Raw genomic sequence first — 22,897 nt, 5'->3', positions numbered from 1 at the left:
AAGCAGGAAAACAGCCTGCAGCCTCCTAGACTAGAACTGGCCTTCTTCAGCGTTCAAAAGAGAAGCTTAAGAGAGACCTGTTCCTAAGACATGACTGGAGCGTGAAAAGCCGGATGGAGCCAGACACTTCTTGAGCACAGTGACAGAGCGAAAGGCAATGGACATGATCTGGAACAGGGGAAGTTCCTACTGAAAATTTGGAATTGTGGAGTTTTTTGATGATGAAGGCGCAGCATGGCTGTAGATAGATCCCATTAGAAATGGGTGTCTGCCTCCAGAGTCTTGACTAAAATACCATGAGCTGGAGATAGTACCAGAAGGTAAAGGGGGATAGAATGTGTGATGTTATGCCCCTTCAAATGCTGGAAACCCTGAGTTATGGAGCCTGAGGTGGAGATCGAGTTGGGACTTAGCACATAGTGCAAATCCTGCCCATGCTGAGATTCATCTTAGGCATTGTCATCTCTGGAGTTTTCATGGCATTTCCTTAGAAATAAACCGCTCCCAATTTCTACTGTTCAGCAAAAGGGCATTTATATGAAAGCACAGTGCTTCACTCCTAGATCAAGACAAGGACGTGTTTGTGGCAGCATTGCCAAGTTTGCCAAGTGATATATACAGCTCAGCACAGCACAGGTCTGGGCCTACTCAGCTCAGGTTAACTTAACGACAATGAGCGGTTGGTTCTCTCTGCCATGAGTGGTGCATGGGATCACTCTGGAGTTCCTGTGGCAAGGGGGAGGGGGTGGGAGTAGGGGTCCCCACCTGCAGTACCCCCACCCCTTCACATGCCCTTTCAGCTGTGGGTGCGGGGCTGCCCTATCCCCATCCCTCACAGTGCAGCACTCCAATGGGTGTCCCATGTGCTCCCTGGGAGCGGGGGTGACCCACTCATGCCTAGTTCTGTTCCCTCCTGGTCCCTTACAATTTACCCTAGTGTAGGAGTATGTTGTCCTTGGTATCTCTGGGTTTGTTGCATCTACACAGCAGTTCTGGAGCCAGGTTCCTTGCTCATACTGTGGGTTGTCCTACCAGAACTGGACACAGCCAGAAGCCCTGGGCTGCTGGATGGTTCCTGTCCTAACGGGGGAGGACTCCACTGTGAGCTCGCTGGAACAGAGTGAGTCCCTTTCCACCACTGGGACCCCCAGATTCCCCAGGAACTCTTCATGGGGAAATGCTGAGAATGCCACTGGCTGCATTTGAAGCAGCATTTGAAGCACAGGACGAACAGATCACTGCTCTTCCCCGCTTCTTCCTTTGCTCCCCCAACAACGTTGTTTCCAGCAGTTCTGTTATCTCGGGTCTGGGAGGGGGTTTTCTGACTCTCTCTCACTCCACAAACAGGTGGGTTGGTCTCAACATGCAACTCAGATCTCTCATCCTCATGGCCTTCCTGGGGCAACGGCTGGGTAAGTCCTGGCTTTCTATAAATGCATCCTTCTTCTCCCAAGGCTTGCCAGGTTGATCAGGATCGTGCAGAGAACTACTCCTTAACTAGAGGAAAATGCTGGGAAATATTGACTCACATTTTTGGATTTCAACCTGTTCTCTCAAGATCCTCTTTCTTTTGGATATGAAAAGAAAGAAGAGAGATACCTGCTTTTCTCTCACCTTCATGCCTTTCTCTCTGACTTTCTCTCCTGATCCGCGTGCTGTCGCCACAGGAGATCTCAGCTCTCATTTTTGCATGAGAGCACCCTCACATTTTCCCTTTCCAATGCAAATTCGCAGAACTTGTCAACACTGCCTGGAGGACATTTATGCTCTCATCCCACTGGCATTACCAGGGCGTCCCATTATGCCTCCTGGCTGGCACATGCCTGACATGCCTTCCAGTTTTCTCCTGGCTGTTTACACAGCCAGGGATCTCTCTTTCTACCATTCATCTCAGCATCGCCGGTCATCAGGGAGCTAGGAACTCTTGGAGATGACAGGCATAGTGAAACAGGATGAACCTTTTTGCCATAGCTCCATAGATGCCTCAACATGCTGGAGTTGTGCTGGTCCCAGCACACAAAGGTTAGGAGTAACAGGCTGTTCCCTGGTTCTCTGGGCACTAGGAGCAGGGAGGAGGAACAGGACTTGGGAGGAGGAGCAGGGACACTGCACAGCTCTTCTCAAGCTCCACACTGGGCTCAGAGCTCCGAGCTGCTGCCCAAAACTCCTCTCCACCTGGATGTCCCCAGAACTCAGGATTTTCCTACAGGACAAGGGAGAGGCAGCCTTCTCTGCCTGGGTCTTGCTTCCACTCCTGATTTGTTTCCCAGAGCCCTTCCCTGCTGAGCTGCTGACCTTCGCTTTCTTCCAGGCACCATGGGCCAGGTCACTGTCACCCAGCAAGAAGGACAAGTCACAGTGAAGCAGAGAGACAACTTTCAAATAACATGAACCTACCAGACTTCCAGCTATTATGGCTTGGTCTGGTACCAGCAGAGGAAAGGCCAAGGTCCCCAGCTGGTCTGCTATCAGGCAACTGCTGGCTGCAAGCCCAGTGGCCGTCTCACCACCGTGCTGAACACCATGGAGAAATACAGCCTCCTGCAGCTGGAGGAAGTCGGGCTCTTTGACAGTGCCTTGTACCTCTGTGCGGTGCGTGACACCCTGGTGCAGCGAGCTTCCTTGGCTGTGGAAGAGCCCAGGGGATGGAAGAGATGTGTCTGTGCAAGGCTGAGGATGAGGGAAGGGTCTGTCAGGTTTGCCCTTGCAGCGCTGCTTTCCCTGTACACGCAGGGGAAGTGCCCTCGGGTGTCCGTTCCACACATCAATTTATGCAACCATGGCCTTAAATATTCCCATACCACACTACATGAAGGCACAGTCTTCTTATTGCCAATGCATTGGAAGTTCTTCTGTCTGATTAAACAGCACACACTTGAACCATTGCATTTATATATTAGCCATTTGTTTATCTTCACCGCTATTAATAACCGCAGGCACATCCATCCTCCCCGACACCCACTGGGTTTGTCTTGTCTCAAGATGGAGACACCTTAAAGCTGGTTCCATTTTGTTATTTCCCTCTTGAACATTGGCCATGGCAGTTGATGTAAAGAGATGCTGTGCCTTTTCTTCTCCTAGGCAGATCCCAGCATGGGGCATCCATGGGTCTTCATTCCCCTGTTCTCGTTGGGGCGTTAAACATTCTAGTGGGAGCTGGTCAGTTCCTCCTGCTCATCTGCTGTGATGAACTGGCACTTTTGGTAGCAAGTGTCCTGGATCTGCTCAGTCACAAATGAGTGCCTGAGCACTCCTCTCTTCCCCCAGAGGGATTTTCTTTCTTTTTGTCCCTGTGCATAGAGGTGACTCCTCAAGGGAAACATCTCCATGAACAGTAGCTGCTGCAGAAGCTCCCCACACAGGGACAGGCATTGTCCCTCACTCTGCTGGGTTGAGGGGGACACTCAGCACAGCCCTCTGCTTTACAGACAGTCCCTCTCCAAGCTTCACATAGTCACACGTGTGACCTCTAAATGCCTTTGCTAGCCAGGGTCCTGTCCCCTGGGCAAGCACATGGTCTACCCTAGTACAACAGCACAGTCCAGGGAAAGGCTGCATTGCTGTTGACAACAGGAACATTGGGTGCCCCTGACGTGTAACTGTCATCATCCCCTTGGGAGCTGCAGGCTCCAGTCCCCGAGAAGGAAATGCCAGGCTACAGTGACTTGGGCCCACAGCAGGAGCCTGTAAGGTTTTACATTTCAGGTGCAATTGGGTAGGCTAGAGTGAGAAAGCAAGAGCAGGAAAGAGGAATGAAGATGACCCCAGTCCGCGTCAGGCAGTGCGCACACCATGGGTTCAGGTGCTCATGGATGACTTTCACCACCTCATTGTCTGCTGCAGGAGGAAAATGGCTGGGCACAAGCAAACCAGGACATGTGTGGGCTGTATGGAAGACACATTTTTGATGCAGGCAATCCATGAACAGACTAAGAAAGAGGCTCTCTGTGATCTGCTACTCACAAATGAGGAAGAACTGTTGGATGATGGAAAGTTCAAGATCAGCCTTGCCTGCAGTGACCAGGAGACTGTGGAGTTTAAGATCCTCAGAGAACTGACCAAGACAAACAGGACAACTACTGCAATGGACTTCAGAAGAGCGCATCTTGAAGTGGTATGGAATCGACCGGCTTGGCACAATGGCCTGGGAAACTTCCCCAAGGCAGGGAGGTCCCAGAGGAGCTGGCTAACCTTCACAGAGAGCCTCCTCAGAGCACAAGGATGGTCCCCTGCAAAGCAGATTTAAACGCACAGCTGGAGTGGAAAATTGCAAGAGATGTGAAGGGAATCAAGAAAGGTATTTCTGGGCCTATTGGCAGCAACAGGATGGCTAAGTAGATTTGGGCTCATTACTTGGTAAGGAAGTGGATCTGGAGACAAGTGACATGTACTCGATGTCTCTTTCTCCTCAGCTTTTACTGGTATGGCTTCTCCTCAGGCCTACCATATCCCTCACCCTCCTCACAGACTCTATGGGAATGAAGCAGCACCCACAGTAGAAGAATAAGGAATTAAGGAGCTCGTACTACCATTTGGACATACACAAGTTCATGGGATCACTTGGGATGCATCCAAGGGCATTCAAGGAGCTGACTGGACAGTATCTACCCAGTCCCTGGAAGGAAGATGGAGACAGTACTCTCAGGAGCCTTCTCTACATGCGTGAAAGGCAAGAAGGGGATTTGGAGCAGCTGACATGGTTTTACTGAGGACAAATGATGCCTCACCAACCTCATTGCTTTCCATGAGGAGGTGACAGGCACTGTGGGAAGGGGAGGGGCACTGCCTGGGGTGTGCCGTGACTTTAGCAAGACCTTTGACATAGCCTCCTGGGTGCACACACATGCACACCCATAGGCAGACGAAGCTATGCACACTCACAGGCATGGACACGCACAAATATGTGTGCTGTTGGGGAATTTTTATTGTACCATTTGAGGCAAGTTAAACACTTGCCTATGCTTAGAGTAAAAACAAAAAAAAAAAAAATGAAAAAAAAAACCCAACAAATGACCACTAAATGATCAATCTATTGGCCAGAGTCCTATCACCATAAGCAGTTCTACAAGGAATCTGCAAAGATGAGACAGAAGGCAATTCCTTATACGCACTGGCAGAAGCACAGGTGCCAACTGTCATAAGTGATCTCCCTAAGGGTGCCGTGGGGGTGTGGGACCAGTCCCAGCTCTGTAAAGGGAATGGTGCCTCAGTGATGAGTATTCACAGGGCAGCAGAGTGTGGCACACCTGGGACAAGCCAGACTCCCCACAGGCTGCAAACACTGAGGCTGGGGCACCTGAAATTATAATAACTGATCCCAGTAAGAAAGGCACTCTGCCTCTTCAAAGCATTCCTTAAAAATGTCATTTATTAGTGCCAGGACTAGAAAGAAAGAGATGATAATATAGGTAACCTTACATCCCTCGAGATGCTGGGAACACTGAGCAGATCCCATTCACAGAAGCGTTGCTCCATTTTGGTCCGTTGAGTTTTAGAGCATTTTCTTCAAAGGAAACAGTTCCATTCATCATTTCAACTGTCAAACGCTACAACTCTGCCAGTTGTTTATTGCATGTGAAAAACTACGAGCAGCTTTCCCATCCTTGTTTCTTAGGGTGGAAACCAAGGTGTTGAGCAGGGGAGTAAGAATGATGCAAAGAAGAGCCACTGCTCTGCCTAGCGACCCTTTGGAGGGGGCTCCCATGTACGTGGAGACACACGTGCCATAGAAACTGGCCACAGCAGTGAAATGGGAAGCACGGGTTGAGTCAGCTCAGTGCCTGCCTTCTGCACAGCAGAGCCACAGGATGATTCTTGCTCTGCACCTGTGGAGAAGTGAGGATGAAGTGGAAGCAGCAGAGGGTCACCTCACCAATACTGAATGTGATGACATCCTTGTTGGCAGAAGTGCCAGCACAAGCCATGTCCAGGAGGAGGGGTGGCAGATGACTGAACTGGTGCATGTGCCTGGGTGCGCAGTAAACCAAGAGGGACGTGATCTTCTCATTCCCCTGCATGCTCTTTATGAGAGCAATTTGATCTCCCTCAGAAATACACCGTTTCACTGTCCCCATTTCTGTGCTGACTGCCCTCAGTTCCCACAGGTTTAACTCCAGTTTCCAGCCTCAATTCATTCAGCAGAATGAGTGACTTTTCCCTGCTGATGCCTCCAGGCCATGGCCCGAGATTTGGTGATGGAGGAAAGAGGTCACCCCAAAGCCTGTTCCCTGCATTACCACTCCTGCTGTTCTGCGGAGCCAATCATCTTCTGGAACTCCACACCCACTACCCAACCACTCCAGCACAGCTCCGGCCATTGCAAGAGGAACACCCTTCCTCAAAAGCTCATAGGGCTGCTGCCCCCTCAGGGCCTCCTGCCTTTCTGGGCATCCATGAGCAGAGGCAGAGCAGGGCAACACCTGATGCTCATTGTCAGCAGAACAGCCAGGGATGCCTTCCTCAGCTCCAAGGGATGGTTCCCAAAAGAGAAGCCCCTGCAAGCCGTCCCAACCTCCCACTCCTCTGAGAATGGAGATGGGTCTCCTTGTGCTCTCAATCCCTTCCATCCCTTCTCCTTTGGAAGCCAGGCAGTGTCCCTAGAGGGAAGGACCACATAGAGGCCAAGCTTGAATGCAACAGAACTTTAATGATTCAAAAGAGGGAAAAAAAGTCACTCCACATGGAGGCCACCAATGCGTGGGGCCCCAAGGGCAGCTGTGAGTCTGCTGTCCTTGGCTATGGAGAAGTTCCCACATCATGTCTGTCATCCTGGCCCACAGAAGGAGATGAGACAGACAGTCCCTAGCAGGCTGGCATTAGGGGGACAAGGGGATCCAAAGCAAACAAGGAAAAGGGAGAGAAAGGCAAAGCCATTCAGCTGTGTTGAAAACAACATTCAAAAGATCAATCCGCTGCCCAGCACCATGTTCTGAGTTCCTCAGGGAGTCTCTTCTTGGGGCTTTCCTATAATCTTTATCAGAGGAGGGACCTTCTTCCATAGTAGCGGCTGGAAATGCCAGAGAGGTCACAGCACCCAGAGGTGATGGGCACTCCATCACAGCTGAGGATGCTGCCAACAGCAGCGGAGGTGGAGGATCCCACAACGGTGTTCTGTGGGAAGGAGCTGAGGATGGGGCCAGGCAGGGTCACCACCACGGGAGAGGGCTCGATGACAACGGTGGAGTTCTGGCACTGCCTGACACAGGGCTCATTGCAGCTGTTGGCCAGAGGTGTTGGGCCACAGGGCCGGCAGGGCAGGCACTGGTTGTAGCAGGACATGTCTCTAAGGGTAGAGGTACACCTGTGAGAGGATCAGGGAGGAAAGAGAGCACAAGGGTGGGTGAGAAGCAGCCTGGTTACCCTGTCACAAAGGATCTAAGGCCACTACTGAGTGGAGAGATGGAAGCTGTGTTAAGGAGCCACGTTGTTATCAATGGTCTACAAATTGGAGCCTGGCCCATGGAGGGTCTCGTAATTTGTAAACCAGGGCCACCACAGCTACATCCCAGCTACTCTCTTTGCAGAACTTCCCCACACTTCCCTCTAGCATGACAAGGAGCTCCAGGACACAGAAAAGAAGAGAGGCCATAACAGCTGAGAGGTCCATCGAGGAGAGATCTCACTTTGTAAGAGGAGGAGAAGGAGCTTCAGACTCACCTCGTTCCCAAGGAGAAGGAGGCCAGAGAAGTGGATGAGAGAGCAGGGACTTGGGCTGGCTTTTATACCTGCCCTTCATTGCCTCAGCACCAGAGGCATTCTTTGCAGAGGTAACAATTTTTGCACAAGCTCATCTTGAATGCAAACCATTGCAGCTAATGATATGGGCTGTGCTTTGGTCTCCTGCACTGCTGCCTTTTAATTTCCAGAGTTGTACCATACCCATTCCTCAATCAAAGTTTCCTGTGATCACTGGGATGAAAGGCCCCAGGATTTCCAGGGCAGGAACGCAGCAGTGTAGGCAGAAGACTCAGTTAAGTGCTGGGTGGGTCCAGAGGAGGCAAGTGACACCAGCCTGGGTCACTTCAGTGGGGCTGTTTGGTGTCGTTCACTGGAAGAAGCTCCAGCCGTCCTCCGCTGGCAGCCCAAGTGCTCCCGCACATGAGGAAGTGACACTTCCATCTCTTTCTTTCCCTCCTCAGCTCACCCCAGTGGTCACTTGTTGTTGCCTCCCCAGGTGTGTGCGTTGTGCTGTTAGGTTTTTGACCCCATCCTGCCTAACACTGTCTTCAGGAAAAAACTGTGGCCTGTTTTGACTCGTCCCCACTCTGTGCAGTCTGTGAGTACACAAGTAAAGACATAGGAATGCCTGGGGCCTTGTCCTTTCCCAAATGCTCTAACCCTGCCACAGTTGTCCCCAGGTGTTGTCAGCAGGATCCACACCTGGGTGTGTTCCTGCATCTGTTCTTCTCATCTGTGCTTTATGAGCAGCTGTGTTAGCGTGGATGAATGTGGAATCACAAATTAGTGTATAATTTCATGGTGGCCCGCATGAGACCATGTGTGCATGTGTGTCCTTGTGTGTCCCTCCTCAAGAAGCAATATGCTGCTCATGACAGGGACATTCTCTGTTGCTCTCTCCATGAGCACCAGAGAGCAGCAGATTCCCAGATTCAGAAGGCACCTGAGTGCAGCTGAGTGGTGATGGCACCAGCCTGCTGGAGATGTGTCCAGGGAAGAGGCACTGAAATGCAGCCCCTGCCTCCTGACACCTCCTTCTCCTGCCCCTCCAAAGCTTCTGCCAATTTCAGGCCACAAGAACAGTTTCACTCCTGTTTGACTCCTTAGTTTAATTCATATTAGCAATATTGGGAGCTCCTCAGCAGGGTTGGCAGTCCCCGCTCCCTGCCTCTCCAGGCCAGGACACAGTTCCTTTCCCCAGTATTAGAGAGTTCAAAAGGACAGGGATTGCTTTCTGGGCAAGGAGAAAGGATGAGGGATCTTGTCCACCATGTGCTGGCCATCCCTGAGTGGATCTGCTTCCAAAGCACTATTGATGTGTCTGGGATGGGACATAGCCCTCTCTCATGCCCAAGCCAATGCCAAACGTACTTGTGCTCTTCACAGGTGTGGTGCTGTGCCCGGCAGGGGCTGAGACCTTTTCCCAAACAGGTCCTGAATGAAAGGAACACAGAGTCTGATATCACTGCACTGTGATTGGAAGAACAGACTCCGTGGATTTCATAGGAGAAGCCAAAGAACTGATGACAGCTTTGATGTTCATGCCCATTATGAACACTAGTGTCGGTGGTGTCTGGGGTGGCACACGGTCCTCTCTCATGTCCATGTCAATGCCAAATGGGCTTGTTCAGCACATTGACCTGATGCCATGTCAGGCAGGGGCTGAGACCTTGGATCAAACAGGTCCTGAATGAAAGGAACCTGAAGCCTGACATCGCTGTGCTGTGAGTGGAAGGACAGACCCTGTGGCTTGCACAGGGAAAGCCAAAGGGCTGACAACTGCTTTGGTCTTACAGCCTACAAGGACCTTCATGTCCCACACTGGAATCTCAGTCTGAGTGCCCAGCAACTGCCGCAGGAGGGTACAGACATTAGATTTGAGGCCACATCCACCAAAGCCTAGTGCTGTCCCACAGGGGTTTCCAAAAGGGACCCTCTTTCCGACACAGGGTGTCAAGGGTGTATGGAGTTCCTGAGCCCATCTCCCCTCCTGAATGTTTGTCTTCCTGGACTCAGGCCCAACCAGGAGACAGTGCAGCCAAGGCTTCCCCCTTCCCTTTCATGTACTTTGGTGAGCTCATTGCCAGGGGACATTGCTCATTGCTCTGCTGGGACAGCTCAGCCAGGGATGACTTCCCTCTCTGTGGAGCTGCTTCTGAGCTGAGACTCTAGTGTAGTTGAGGGCAAAGCTCATTGCATTCTCAGGAGGTGATGGGCACTGTGGACAAGAAAAGGCAGTGGAGATGAGTATCTAGAGTATAGCAGGACCTCTGACAGCCTCTCCTGTCCTTTTTATGACCTAACTGGAGGTAATTGGGCTCAATAAGAGGATGGTAAGGTTACAGTGGAATGTCGGTCAGAAAGAGTTGTGAGCAGTGGTGCAAAGCCCAGCTGGCAGACACGACCTTGTGGGGTCCCTCAGGGATCAGCAGTAGCACCAACACTTCCTAATGTTTTCATGTACAGTAGTGGGAAGATCAGCACTTCCTGCAAGTTTGGGGATGATGCCCAAGTACAGGGAAGAGGCAGGACACTGATCTCTGTAAGCCAAATTGTTCCCAGCAGGTCCATGAAGTACCTGTTTCAAGGAAACCGAGAAGGTGGCCTAGACTCTGGAAGCACCCAATGACAGAAGTAGAGGCAATGGACAGCAGCTGGAGCATGTCGAGCTCAAATTCAGTAATGGGCTAAAAGAATTGAGAACAGGAATAGATTTCCCTGGGGGTTTCTGCAATCTCCATCCTGGAGTGGCCTGATATAATGGGAATCAATAATGGGAACTGTTCAATGCAGGTGTTGGTCTAGATGACCTCTGAAGATCTCTTCTCACCTACATTCTGACACTGGGATTCCCCACCAACCCTGCCCTCCCTGACCCCTGCCCACCCATGGGCACATTTGTCCTCACACTCCCTCTGCCCCAACACAACTCCTAGGCATTGTGCTGGGGCTGCAGAGCAGCAGCTGAAGGGAGGCTCTCAGCCTCCTCACTCCCAGCTGCAGGAAACGAGTGGCTGCTGGTTCCAGCCCCTGGGCTCATAGAGAGCTCTGGGAAGCTGGTCCATGCGCTGGTACAAGGCCCCGCTGCTGTGCCAGGCTGCAGCTGGCGCTGTGCAGGCGTCTTCTTACTGGAGGACAGGGAGAGTCCATTTCCCAGTTGGGCAAAGTGCTCCCCGTGCCGGGGAGAGCCCCTGAGCGCTCTGAGCCCAGGTGAGCCCCCGAGCGGCGCCGGCACAGAGCTGAGCTCCGGGGCGGAGCTGGCGGCGGCGGAGAGGAGAGGAGGCGGTGGAGAGGAGGCGGAGCGGCCGGAGCAGAGAGCCGGGGCTGGCGGGGGGCAGCGAGGCGCGGGCGGCGGAGCGGCGGGATGCGGCGGTGCCGGGGCGCAGGGCTGTCGGGGCTGGCCGCACTGCTGCTGGGTGCGTGGGGCTGGCGGTAGTGGATGGGTCCAGGGCTGTGCCCGGCGTGTTCCCCGGGGAGCCCGGCGACAACTCCTCCCTCTCCTTCTTCAGCCTCTCTTTCCCGCTCCTGGCTCTCTGCCATCTTTTATGCCTCCGAGCCTCCTCTTGCTATTTTCCCGATGTCCTCACCGTTTCGATCGGTAGACCTGCTTTGCATTCACCTTTGCATGTCTATTTTTGCATGCACCCTCTCCTTCCCCTGTGCATTCTGCAGTTCTTATTGCCCTGAAAATTGTCGTCTATCCTTTGCTGTAACACCCACTTCCCCTCCTGGTCCTCTCTTGCCATCCATCCACCCACCCACCCACCTGACTTTTATCTAATCTCCGCATGCATAAATTTCAACTTCCCTCCCTGCCTTCTCTCATGCCTTCAGACACCCACACCCGGGTCACTCTCCATTTGTGTTGATAGGCCCATACTGCCATCTCTTCCTGTCCTGTGTCCCTGCCACTGTTCCTGACAATTCCTCTGCTAGAAGAGCCATCACAGCTGGACCACCTTTAACAGCTGTTGTCCTTTCCTTCTCCTTTCTCAGCAGCAGCTGCAGGAGGAGCCCACGTACAGCAGCAGCAGACGGTAGAGACCCCCGAGGGCACTGGCATCAGCATAAATTGCTCGCACCCCAATATAAACTCTTACGACTTCAAACACTGGTACACTCAGCTGCCAGGACGAGGCCCTGCATTGCTCATGCGCACACTTGAAGATTCGAAAGAGCTGCGGGACCCGCCGGGGCGGCTGTGGGTGTCGGCAGACCGCCGCTCCAGCGCCCTGTGGCTCGCCCGGCCCCGGCGCGGGGCCGCGCTCGCGTATTACTGCGCCCTGGGAGACACGGGGAGAGGAGCCGGGGCTGCGGCCGGGCAGGAACCGGCGCGGGCGGGGCCGGGCGTGTGTGTCGGGGTCAGGGGGACAGCCCCGGGCGGGCCCACCAGGGGGCGATGCCGCCTCGCCCCAACCGGCTCCAGCTGGCCCCGAGCTCCGGGCCGCTTCCCCCGCCCGACTGGGTCCGGCCCCGGCAGCGGCAACCCCGCACGCCCAGAGGGACGCACAGAGAAATCCCCCGCCGCACTGCCGCCGCCGCCGGGGCAGGAATGGCGCCCGGAGCGCTTGCGGTGTCCCGCGGTGTCCGGCAAGGAGAGATGGCAGCGGCCGGCCCCGCTGGCTCCCGGCCAGGAGCCGCGCCTTCCTGCACCGCACAGGGCGGCGGGCGGCAGAGATCCTCCTGCCCACGGGCAGCCGCCCAGCCCTCGCTCCTGCCGCACGGACCGCCCACTGCTGCTGCTCCATGGGCAGGGGCTGGCGATCTCTTTCCACCCCACTCACGTTGCCAGGCACTCTTAGAAGAGAAAGACCCAACTGCTACAGTGCCATCTCAAGCCCTTGCTCTGAAACCACAACCACAAGTGGTTTCTTGCTGGGAACTTTGTCAATCCACTCAGCTACACAATTACAACCTGTACCCTCCAGCTTCACACTGCTTCTAGTGTTGCAAAGGCATCCTGTGGAGCTTGCAGTTCTACTCCGGCACCAACTTGAGAAAGAGATACTCATTGTCACAGACACCTTCAAGTCTCTTCTGCAGTGCCTGGTGATCGGAACATAGAGCTTGTGGCACCAGATTCCCCTTAACCTCAGATTGAGAGCCTTTGGTGTTGAAGGGAAGTCCAGGAGACAGGAGAGAAGCCAGAGCTGGGCACTAGCTGAAAGACACATCTGAGACTCAAGGTCAGACTCAGGAGGGAGCCCCAAAGAGATGTGCTAAGTTACCCCATGGGGCTGAAGGTCTGTGGGGAGAGCTGAAAAGGGGCTTCTGGGCATGGGGTCCTGGGCCCAGCTAGTCCCCAGTGAGGCCTGTGTGGCTGTAGGAGCTGAGAGAGCTGGGACAGTCCGTGTTCAGAGGCTTCAGGGGCAGAGAGGAAAGGCTCAGTCCTCTTCCCTGCCTCAGCTGGGGCCTGTAGTGGCAGCCATAGTTGTATTCCAAGGGAACTCCTGGCAGGTTTGCAGTCATTGGAGAGCAGATGGCAGCCCACTGTCCTTCTGAAATGGCCTTGACTGAACAACAGGACAGTAAAGGCCTTGTGGGAGCGTGGCTGTGAATGGGGGCTGTTGTGACAATAACGTGCTTCCTGCAGTCCCTGCCAACTGTGTGAGAAAGGCCCTGGGTGAGAAGAGGCGGAGGAGCCCTGCTCCAGGCAGCAGACACCAGAAGACATGAAAATCAAGTAGGCCTTTTGCTTGCCTGGGTATTGAGGTTCTGGGGCTCAGGGTGGGAGAAGCATGTGGAGGCTGTGGGTAATGTGGGTACGTGAAGGGACACAGAAGGACTGCCTGCACAACAGAGAGCTGTGTTGCCATGCCAGAGTGAGGCAATGTGTCTGTCCCTGTGCAGCTGGTTTCTGGAGCAGATGCTCTTCACAGAGATGTTTCTCTTCAGGTTCCTCTTCTATGGCCAGAGGAGAAGGGAAAGAGTGTGTGACACCTGGGTCCAAGGCACTTCAGTGTGTGCCTGGTCCTCTCTCCATCCAGACAGTCCAGGGACAGGGTGGACATGGGTGGGTGCAGGGGGGCTTTCTCCCTCTCCTGCAGAGCTGGGTGCAGGCCTGTGCAGCTGGCTAGGTGGTGGGTATCAGGAGAAGTTCTCAAGGGATCTTTGTTCTTTAGATGGCCACTACTTAAACCATGATTCTTTTATGTCTCTAGAGGGCTGCCTTGTGGTAGAGGTCGAGGGACAGGCCCAAAGAGGCCTGGCTGGAGCAGGAGGGCGAGAGTTTTGCTCCACCCTCTGGGCTGTGGTTTGGAGGCCTCTTTGATCGGGCAGAGGTAGAAGAAGAGGTGAAGGTGCAAGCCTCGGGTCTCTCATGCTCGTAGGTCCCTGGGCACCCCCTGAAGAGAGAGCGTGACATGGTCCTGATTTTCCTGTCAGCCCTGGTGGGACTGGCTGACTTTGGTGAGATGTGACTTTCAGGCTGGGGAGACTGAGGCAAGAGTTTGTGCATCTGGTGGTGGAAGGGAGGAGATGTGAGTGCTGACTGCCTAGGACACCCGGGAGTGTATCCGTAGGGAGATCAGGGGCTGCATATGGGTACGGCAAATAATCTGGGAGATGTCAGGAGTAATGGGCATCAAAGGAGGAACAAGACCTCACCTGAACTTTGCAGCTGCTCAGCATTCCTGAATGTGCTGCTAATGCATATTAAGCCTGAAAAGAGGGAAAGGTGCTGGGGAATGGACCAACGTGGCATAGAGCAGCTTCTCTGCTGTTTGTATTGGATACAATGCTACCAATCTCTGTAGGGATGGTCATAAACAAGAAGCTGCAGAATAAACAAGGGCAAACAACTCGTCATTTCTTAGGCTAGGAAAAGTGAGATGGACAGTGGGGACAGTGAGCAAACTGATGAAGTTGTAGATGGACAGGTCCATTGGCAAGCAAAGCTGGAAGCTCTTCCTGGCTTTACAGGTCATGCCCAAAAGGACTCTGTGCTCCAGTTCCCAGCAGAAATGACCATCCAGGTGGGACACAAGGCAACGCGGCATTGCAATTTCTCCACCAGCGATTCCAATCCCTACATCTTCTGGTACCAGCAGCACCAGACCCAGTCCCTTCAGATGCTGCTATGAGTAAGCAAGTACAGAGCTCGCAAGGCATCAGGGAGGTTCTCCTCCACACTGTCTGCAAAGGACTCCCAAGTGCTTCTGCATGTGCGAGACACCGAGCTCCAGGACAGCGCTGCCTATTTCTGTGCACTGAGCCCACACTGGTGCCCACAGCTGGCAGCAGTGCACAGAAACGTGGGGGTGCTCTGAGGAGCAGTTCCCTCCCTGCCACTGCTTGCATGGAGCTCTGAGCTCAGCCTGCCCAGCAGTGGCACCTGGGGCTGTGGTGAGGGTGGGCCTCTGCCTCCCCAGCCTGTGCTGCTGTGAAGCACATGCCAATGTGACTTTTACAGCTGTGTCTAGATCCAGGGTCTTTGTTGGTGAATAGAACCAAAGAAACCTGACTTGGGGCAGGCCCATTGGAGGCTAAACCATAAAGAAGCCAAACCAGGCTTGTAAATGCCCTCTGTTTAAAATAGCTGGTATACTGGAGTGAGTCCGCAGGGCAAGTAACCTAGATGTTCCGTATGGATTCAATCATCTCAATGGAGAGCTCTACACTCAGGTGAAATCCGTCCCACACTGATCTTAAAGGTGTGTCTGCCATCTTGATGCCTCCTCCTTCTGAAGTGGTCACATGGACGCCCTTCAGTGTCCATGTGCAGAAAGAAGAGCTTTGAGAACATGATGCCTCAAATGAAAATTGGAAGGGGGAAAAGCAAGTGCCCTTTGGAAGTGCTGACGTCCTCCCAATGAGTGTGAGGAGAGAGTTGCTGCCCAGCCAGGCTTTCACAGCTCTGCAGTTTGGGGACTTTGCCAATCTCATTGAAGTGTTTCCACAACAAAGCCCAAAATGGGTGGAATGATGGATTGTTAAAAACTGATGTGGGGTTTCAGATGTGGAAATGTCCTGACACATCTAGCATGAAGCATAGTGATTTGCATATTTTTAATTAGAAAGAACAAAGTACCTCCAGATACTGGATAGGGGGAAGGAAGAGGAGTGTGAATTTTGTTGACTGCCTTCTGTTAGAAGTAATGGCTTTTGAGATACCAGACATTGCCAAATTTTCTGTTGAACCAGAGCATGATTCTCTGAAACAGCCCCAAGAGTGGGACATAAATCCTTCCAGAAAATGTCAAACTAAACATAGAAATACATGCCCATTTCCTAAAGCAGTGAGCCAGCTGCTAGGAATCATTTAGGGGGCACAGGTGAATCCCTGACAAAATGAAGCACTTGGCAACCTGGAATTCAAACCTGTGGGAGGACAACTCTTCCAGTGTTCTGTTGGAGAGCTGCTTCTGGATGGGGTTTGTGAGCCTTTCCAAGTGGTGGTCTTTAGAGCACTGGGAGGCATTCTGAGTTTACCCAGGAGGGAACAGAGGGAGGTGAGAGCATTAGAATTGAGGTGCAGCCCAGCCTAAGGTGGCTGTGAGGTGAATGAAATGGGCTCAGTGGGGAACTGGTGGCTTCTCACTACCTGTGATGCCCAGGTGCAGTTACACTTTGGTGAGAACCTTCTGCAGGGTGGAAACCATGGGAGGGAGGGGATGAACCTCTTTGGTCCCACTGAGACCCTTTGAAAAGCCACTTCACTTGTTCTGGAAGGCCCACCACAGAGCTTGCTTCACATCTTTGTTCCTGAGTGTGTAAATGAAGGGGATCAACAGAGGAGTTACAGCTGTGTGAAAGGTGTTCATGAGTTTGTTCAGATCCAGTGAGTTCTGGGCCGATGGCTTGACGCACAGGAACATGGTGGAGCCATACCAGAATGTGATAACACTGAGGTGGGCGGAGGAAGTGGAAAATGCCTTTTTCTGACCATGAGCTGACATGATTCTGAGCATGGAAGAGGTGATGTACACGTAGGAGAGCTGGGTAACCACACAGGGCGCCACCAGAACAGTTTAGGAGGCAAGGATTGTTGCTAGCTCCATGGGCCACATGTCACTGCAGGAGAGGGCGAGGCAGGAATCTATATCACAGAGGAAATGATTGATGACATGTGGCCCACAGAACATCAGCCTGGATGTCTGAAAGGCCATCAGCAAGACGGACAGAAAGCCTCCCAGCCAGGAGCTGAGCACCAGCCGAGCAGAGAGGACACTGCTCATGAGGGAGCTGTATCTCAAGGGGTAGCGTATGGCTAAGTAGTGGTCATAGGCCATGACAGACAGGAGAAAACACTGAGTGGAGCCTAGGGAGAGAAGAAAGAACAACTGGAGGACGCAGACGTTGAAGGAGATGGTCTGGCTACTCCCCAGCATGACTCCTATGGCTTTGGGAACAACACGAGTAGTGTGCCAGATCTCCAGAAAGGGGAGATTACGGAGGAGAAAGTACATTGGGGTACAGACGTTGCTGTTCGTCCACATGAGAGCCATGATGGATGCATTGCATGTTACTGTCAGGGAGCACGTCAGTGCAAATACCACCACAAGGGAGACCCAGAAATGCCACGTGCCTGGCAAGCCAAGAAAAATGAATTCTTCCACAGTTGTCCCATTTGCAGTGTGCTCCCCACAGTTGAGGTTCATTTGCAAAGACAGGAAAGTTTCTGTGAGAGTCTGCATGCCCGTGCTGGTCCTTCAGATGCCACTAGGAGTGAAACTAGAGCAAATGATGCCTCATCAGCCTCATTGCTTTCTATGTGGAGATGGGAGGCACTGTGGGAAGGGGAGGGGTACTGCCTGGGGTGTACCTTGATTTCGTCAAGACCTTTGACCTACCTTCATGGGTGCACACACGTGCACACCCATGCGCACACAGAGGTATGCAGACTCACAGGCATGCACATGCACAATTACGAATATACAGACCAGTCACACACATTTATGCCCTCCTCCATGTGTGTATGTGTATGGCGGTGTGCTCTCCCCCTTTCCCCACCTCGGCTGCTGCTCAAGCCATAACCATCAGTGGGAGTTGTGATGAGTTGCACCTGGACTTTGAGGGATGGCTGGCAACACAGTCAAAACACTGTCTGGAGTGGGGACCTAGCTATTTTGTTCCCATGCGAATATGACTATAGGACAACTCTCTTACTCTATAAATAGTGGACTGCGTGCCAGGGTCTCCCCTTGAGTGAGGAAACCCACTTAAGGTTCTTCTCCTCGAGGCTGAGAGGTTCCTTGCCGCAACAGATTCTTGGTAAGTGACTAACAGCATGCAAAACTTTGAAATCTTAGCTAAGTGATATAAAGGATTGATTGCGCATATATAATCCTTTAGACATAAACCGTTGAGCAAGTCTGGGACTAGGGCTGCATCCAGCCACGCCCAGACTCCTCTCTGAGAAGGAGTTTAGAAAGCAAGGGGGTCCTTACTGAACCGCGTGACTCAATGGGAGGGTTTCCCTGACAGCTTGTCTGACCCTGTCCTCTATGCAGTAAATAAACAAGTGTACCCTTCTACTGAAGCTCGTAAAACACTGTTGCATTCACTACTAACTTTCTTAAATTACTGTTTCATATAAATAAATATTTCACTACTTCTCTCTTATGAGTGAAGTTAATCACTCCCCCCATGACAGTCTGCGAAAACACATACACATGGATACAATTGCCAGAACACATACCCACAGAGAACATTGGTGCACGCTCACATTTGTGACAGTGCACCTCACACAGGCACGCACATGTATGTGTGAATGTGTTGTCCCAAATCTGGGTTCTTTACCCGGTGTGCAAGCCAATAACACACATAGCAGAGATATTTCCAAGTTTATTCCATTACTGCGCAGAAATGGAGTGCTCGTTCCAAGGGAGCACACCTTAGTTTCAAAAATTTCCCTTTTCATACACTGATTATTACATATTCTAATAATTGATACATATTCATTGTTATTCTCTTTAATGATTGGTCAAGGTTTCTTTGCTTCCTTTATGTATTGGTATGCAGACTCTGTCCTCTTCGTCTGTGCTTCTCTTTTAAATAGGTGGTATCAATGGGTCGGTGGTCACGGTCTCCCCCTGCCAAAATTACCTTTTAACTACTTCTCCTCTAATCTTAGATTAATCATGTCTAGTTACTATTTCTCTGTAATTAATGAAACATGGTTGGCGCTGTATAGATGACTTCTAGCAGCAGCGGCAGGTTCCCTTGGTTGCTTCAGATACATGCTATATTTCACTTTTCAAGTTAATATCAATTTTACTACAAGTGCACACATGAGTACAGCGAGAGGAACGTGTACACAGCCACGATCATGCACACACACCACTGAGAACCAGGACTCCTGACACCAGCTCTCAGCCCCTCTAGAGGAATCTAGGCCAGTCCTTCAGACCCTACAGGTAAGGAAGGAATCAGCCCTGCATGCTCTGTATCAGAGCAATATGATCTCCCTCAGAAATATACCGTTTCACTGTCCCCGTTTCTGTGATGACTACCCTCAGCTCCCACAGGCTTAGCTCCAGTTTCCAGCCTCAACGCATTCGGCAACATGGATGACAATTCCCTGCTACTCCTCCCGATGCCTACTGGCCATGGCCCCTGGATTGGGCGATGGAGGGGAGAGGAATGTGGAGTGGCAGCTATGGGCCATCCCAAGGGCTGTTTCCTGCTTAACCACTCCTGCCATTCTGCAGAACAAATCATCTTCTGTAGCCCCACACTGACCCTCTGACAGCCCAGAGCAGCTCTGGCCATAGCAAGAGGAAGGCCCTTCCTCAAGAGCTCATGGGGCTGCTGACACCTCAGGGACTCCTGCCTTTCTGGACATTTGTGGGCAGAGATAACAGCAAGGCAAGGCCTGATGGTCACTGGCAGGAGAGCAGACCAGGATATCTTCCTCAGCTTCAAGGGTTGGTGCCCAAAACAGGAGCCACTACAGGCTGTCCCAACCTCCCACTCCTCTGAGAATGGAGACGTGTCTCCTTGTGCTCTAACCTCCTTCCACCCCAGAGCAACACCCTTCTCCATTGGCAGCCTGGGGAGTGTCCACAGAGGGAAGGACCACATGGAGGCCAGGCTTGAATGCAGCAGAAGTTTAATGAGTCCAAAGAGGGAGACAAAGTCACTCCAGGTGGGGGCCGCCAGTTCATGGAGCCCCACGGGCAGCAGCAGAGGCTCTGTTGTCCTTGGCCGTGCAGAAGTTCTTGCATGCTGTCTGTCTGCCTGCCCCGTAGAGGGAGAGGAGACAGCAGGTCCCTACCAGGCTGGCATTAGTAGCACCTTACTGCCAAGGGGAACTGAAGCAGTCAAAGAAAAGGGAGAGAAAAGCAAAGCTCTTCAGCTACACTGAAAACACATCCTAAATCTCGATCCCTTGCCCAGCATCATGTTCTGAGTTCCTCAGGGAGTCTCTTCTTGGGGCTTTCCTATAATCTTTATCAGAGGAGGGACCTTCTTCCATAGTAGCGGCTGGAAATGCCAGAGAGGTCACAGCACCCAGAGGTGATGGGCACTCCATCACAGCTGAGGATGCTGCCAACAGCAGCGGAGGTGGAGGATCCCACAACGGTGTTCTGTGGGAAGGAGCTGAGGATGGGGCCAGGCAGGGTGACCAACACAGGAGGAGGCTCAATGACGACACTGGAGTTCTGGCACTGCCTGATGCAGGGCTCATTGCAGCTGTTGGCCAGTGGGGTGGGGCCACAGGCAGGACATGTCTCAAGGGTCTGGAGGTGCACCTGGGAGAGGATCAAGGAGGAAAGAGAGCACAAGGGTGGGTGAGGAGCAGCCTTGTTACCCCATCAGAAAGGAGCCAAGGCCACTACTGAGTGGGGAGCTGGAATCTTGGCCAGGAGACACACAGTCTTCATCACCCTACAAAGAGTAGCCTGGCCCATGGAAGGTGTCTCCTAGAGCATAAACCAAAAGCCCTGTCAGCCACCACTCAGCTTGTCTCTAAGCAGACCTTCTCCCTGCTTTCCACTAGCATGACAAGAAGACGCAAACCCAAGGACAGAGAGAGACAATATCAGCTGAGAGGTCCATCGAGGAGAGATCTCACTTTGGAAGAGGAGGAGAAGGAGCTTCAGACTCACCTGGTCCCCAAGGAGAAGAAGGCCAGAGAAGTGAAGGAGAGAGCAGGGACTTGGGCTGGCTTTTATACCTGCCCTTCATTGCCGCAGCACTAGAGGCATTCTTTGCAGAGGTAACAATTTTTGCACAAGCTCATCTTGAGTGCAAACCATCACAGCTGATGATATGGGCTGTGCTTTGGTCTCCTTCACTGCTGCCTTTTCATTTCCAGAGTTGTTCCATGCCCATTCCCCATTCCCCAGTGAAGGCTTCCTGTCATCAGTGGGATGAAAGGCCCCAGGATTTCCAGGGCAGGAATGCAGCAGTGTGGGCAGAAGACTCAGCCCAAGTGCTGGACAGGTTCAGAGCAGATGACAATAGCCTGGGTCACTCTGCTCATCTCGCCTCATCTCACCCCAATGGTCACTTACTGTTGCTTCCCCAGATGTATGTGTTGCACTGCCAGGTTTTCACCCTACCCTGCCTAATACTGCCCGGTTCCCAGGGGTCCTCAGAAGAATCCATGGTTCATGGTGTTCCTGTGTGTGTTCTTGTCTTTTGTGTACTTGTAAGCAGCCAGGTTTTTGTGAATGCACATGGGAACACAAGTTTGTGCATGATTCCATGCCAGCGTGCCTGAGCCTGTGTGTATGTGTCCTTGTGTGTCACTCATCAAGAGGGCATGTGCTGGTTACGGCAGGGATACTGTCCGCTGCTCTATCCATGAGCACCACAGAGCAGCATGTTCCCCGGGGCAGAAGGAGCCCGAGTGCAGCTGAGCGGTGATGGCACCAGCCTGCTGGAGGTGTATCCAGGGAAGAGGCACTGAAAGGTAGCCCCTGCCTCCTGACACCTCCTTCTCCTGCCCCTGCAGAGCTCACACTCTGCTGCTGCCCATTTCAGGCCACAACGAGGATGGTTTCACTCCATTTTGGATCCTTAGTTGAATTCAGTGTGACACTATTTAGAGTTCCTCAGCACGGCCTCTCCAGGCCAGGGCACAGCTGCTCTCCCCAATGCTAGAGAGTTCAAAGGATGCGGATTGCATTCTGGGCAAGGAGAAAGGCTGAGCAATCCTGCCCACCTTGTGCTGGCTGCCCCTGAGTGCACTTCATTCCAATGCAGTGTCGGTGGTGTCTGGGGTGGGACATGACCCTCTCTCATGTCCATGTCAATGCCAAACGTACTTATGTAGCTTATCAACCTGGTGCGGGGACAGGCAGGGGCTGAGACCTTGGATCAAACAGGTCCTGAATGAAAGGAACATGAAGCCTGACATTGCTGTGCTGTGAGTGGAACGAGAGATCCTGTGGCTTGCACAGGAAAGCCAAAGAACTAATGACCACTTTGGACTTCAGCCAATAAGGTCCATCATGTCTCACATTGGAATCTCAGTCTGAGCCCAGCAGCTCTCCCTGGGAGGAAAGGGACATTGGATTCAAGACCACATCCCCCAAAGCCAGCTACTGTCCCACAGGGCTGTCCAGTATAGACCCTCTTTCTGACAAGGGCTGTGCCCAGTGGGGAAATTTTCTAAGGCCATGTCCCCTCCTGAATATCGGTCGCCCTGAGCTCACATCAAGCTTGGAGACAGTACAGCCAAGGGCTTTCCCCCTTGCCTTTGAGAGACCTTAGTGAGATCAGAGCCAGCGAGCTCTGCTGGGAGAGCTCAGCCAGGGCAGGTTCCCCTCTCCGTGGAGCTGCTGTTTCTGATCTGAGGCTCTAGTGTAGCCACGATAGCTGACTGTTCCTTTTCTATTGCGACCTGAGAGCATCCAGCAGAACCCCGTGCCCTTCCCTTCCACATCTGGTTTTAAATGTCCAAGTTTTGTCCAAGAATGTCCGAGACATATTCGAGAAAATAAGAGTACTGTTAAAATAGCAAGCACTTGACCTCCAAACCTTCCTGCCATGCCCTGCTGCTGTGCCGTTTGCCCTCCCCTTGGCTCCTTCCAGAACACCAGCGTCCCCGTGGCCGAGGTGCCCGTGCCGGGGACAGCCCGTGCCCGCCCTCCCTCACCGCCAGTGTAGCTGCGGGCAGCTCCGCTCCGGCCGGTCTCTGCCGCGGTGCCGCCTTCCTGCTCAGGGCGCAGGGCTGAGCCCCGGGGCGGAACTGGCGGAGGCGGAGAGGAGAGTAGAGGAGGCGGCAGAGAGAAGGGGGTGCGGCGGGAGCAGAAAGCCAGGGCTGGCG

The 22,897-nt window shown here is 52.8% G+C and overlaps 1 protein-coding gene and 1 pseudogene across 1 annotated transcript; one reads left to right on the top strand and one right to left on the bottom strand.

The window, feature by feature from the left end:
* The first annotated feature begins 1,363 nt into the window (after positions 1–1,363).
* Positions 1,364–11,718, top strand: LOC128919481 (T cell receptor alpha variable 12-3-like; annotated as a pseudogene).
* Positions 11,719–16,331: 4,613 nt separating this feature from the next.
* Positions 16,332–17,276, bottom strand: LOC128919349 (olfactory receptor 6F1-like). The gene is given in 1 exon segment (XM_054224628.1): positions 16,332–17,276. A coding segment is annotated over 1 exon segment (945 nt).
* Positions 17,277–22,897: the final 5,621 nt, after the last annotated feature.

This window comes from Rissa tridactyla, chromosome 19 (genome assembly GCF_028500815.1).
Source record: "Rissa tridactyla isolate bRisTri1 chromosome 19, bRisTri1.patW.cur.20221130, whole genome shotgun sequence".
NCBI lineage: Eukaryota > Metazoa > Chordata > Aves > Charadriiformes > Laridae > Rissa > Rissa tridactyla.
The sequence above is the reverse complement of the archived record's forward strand: the minus strand, read 5'-3'. Positions and strand labels throughout refer to the sequence as shown.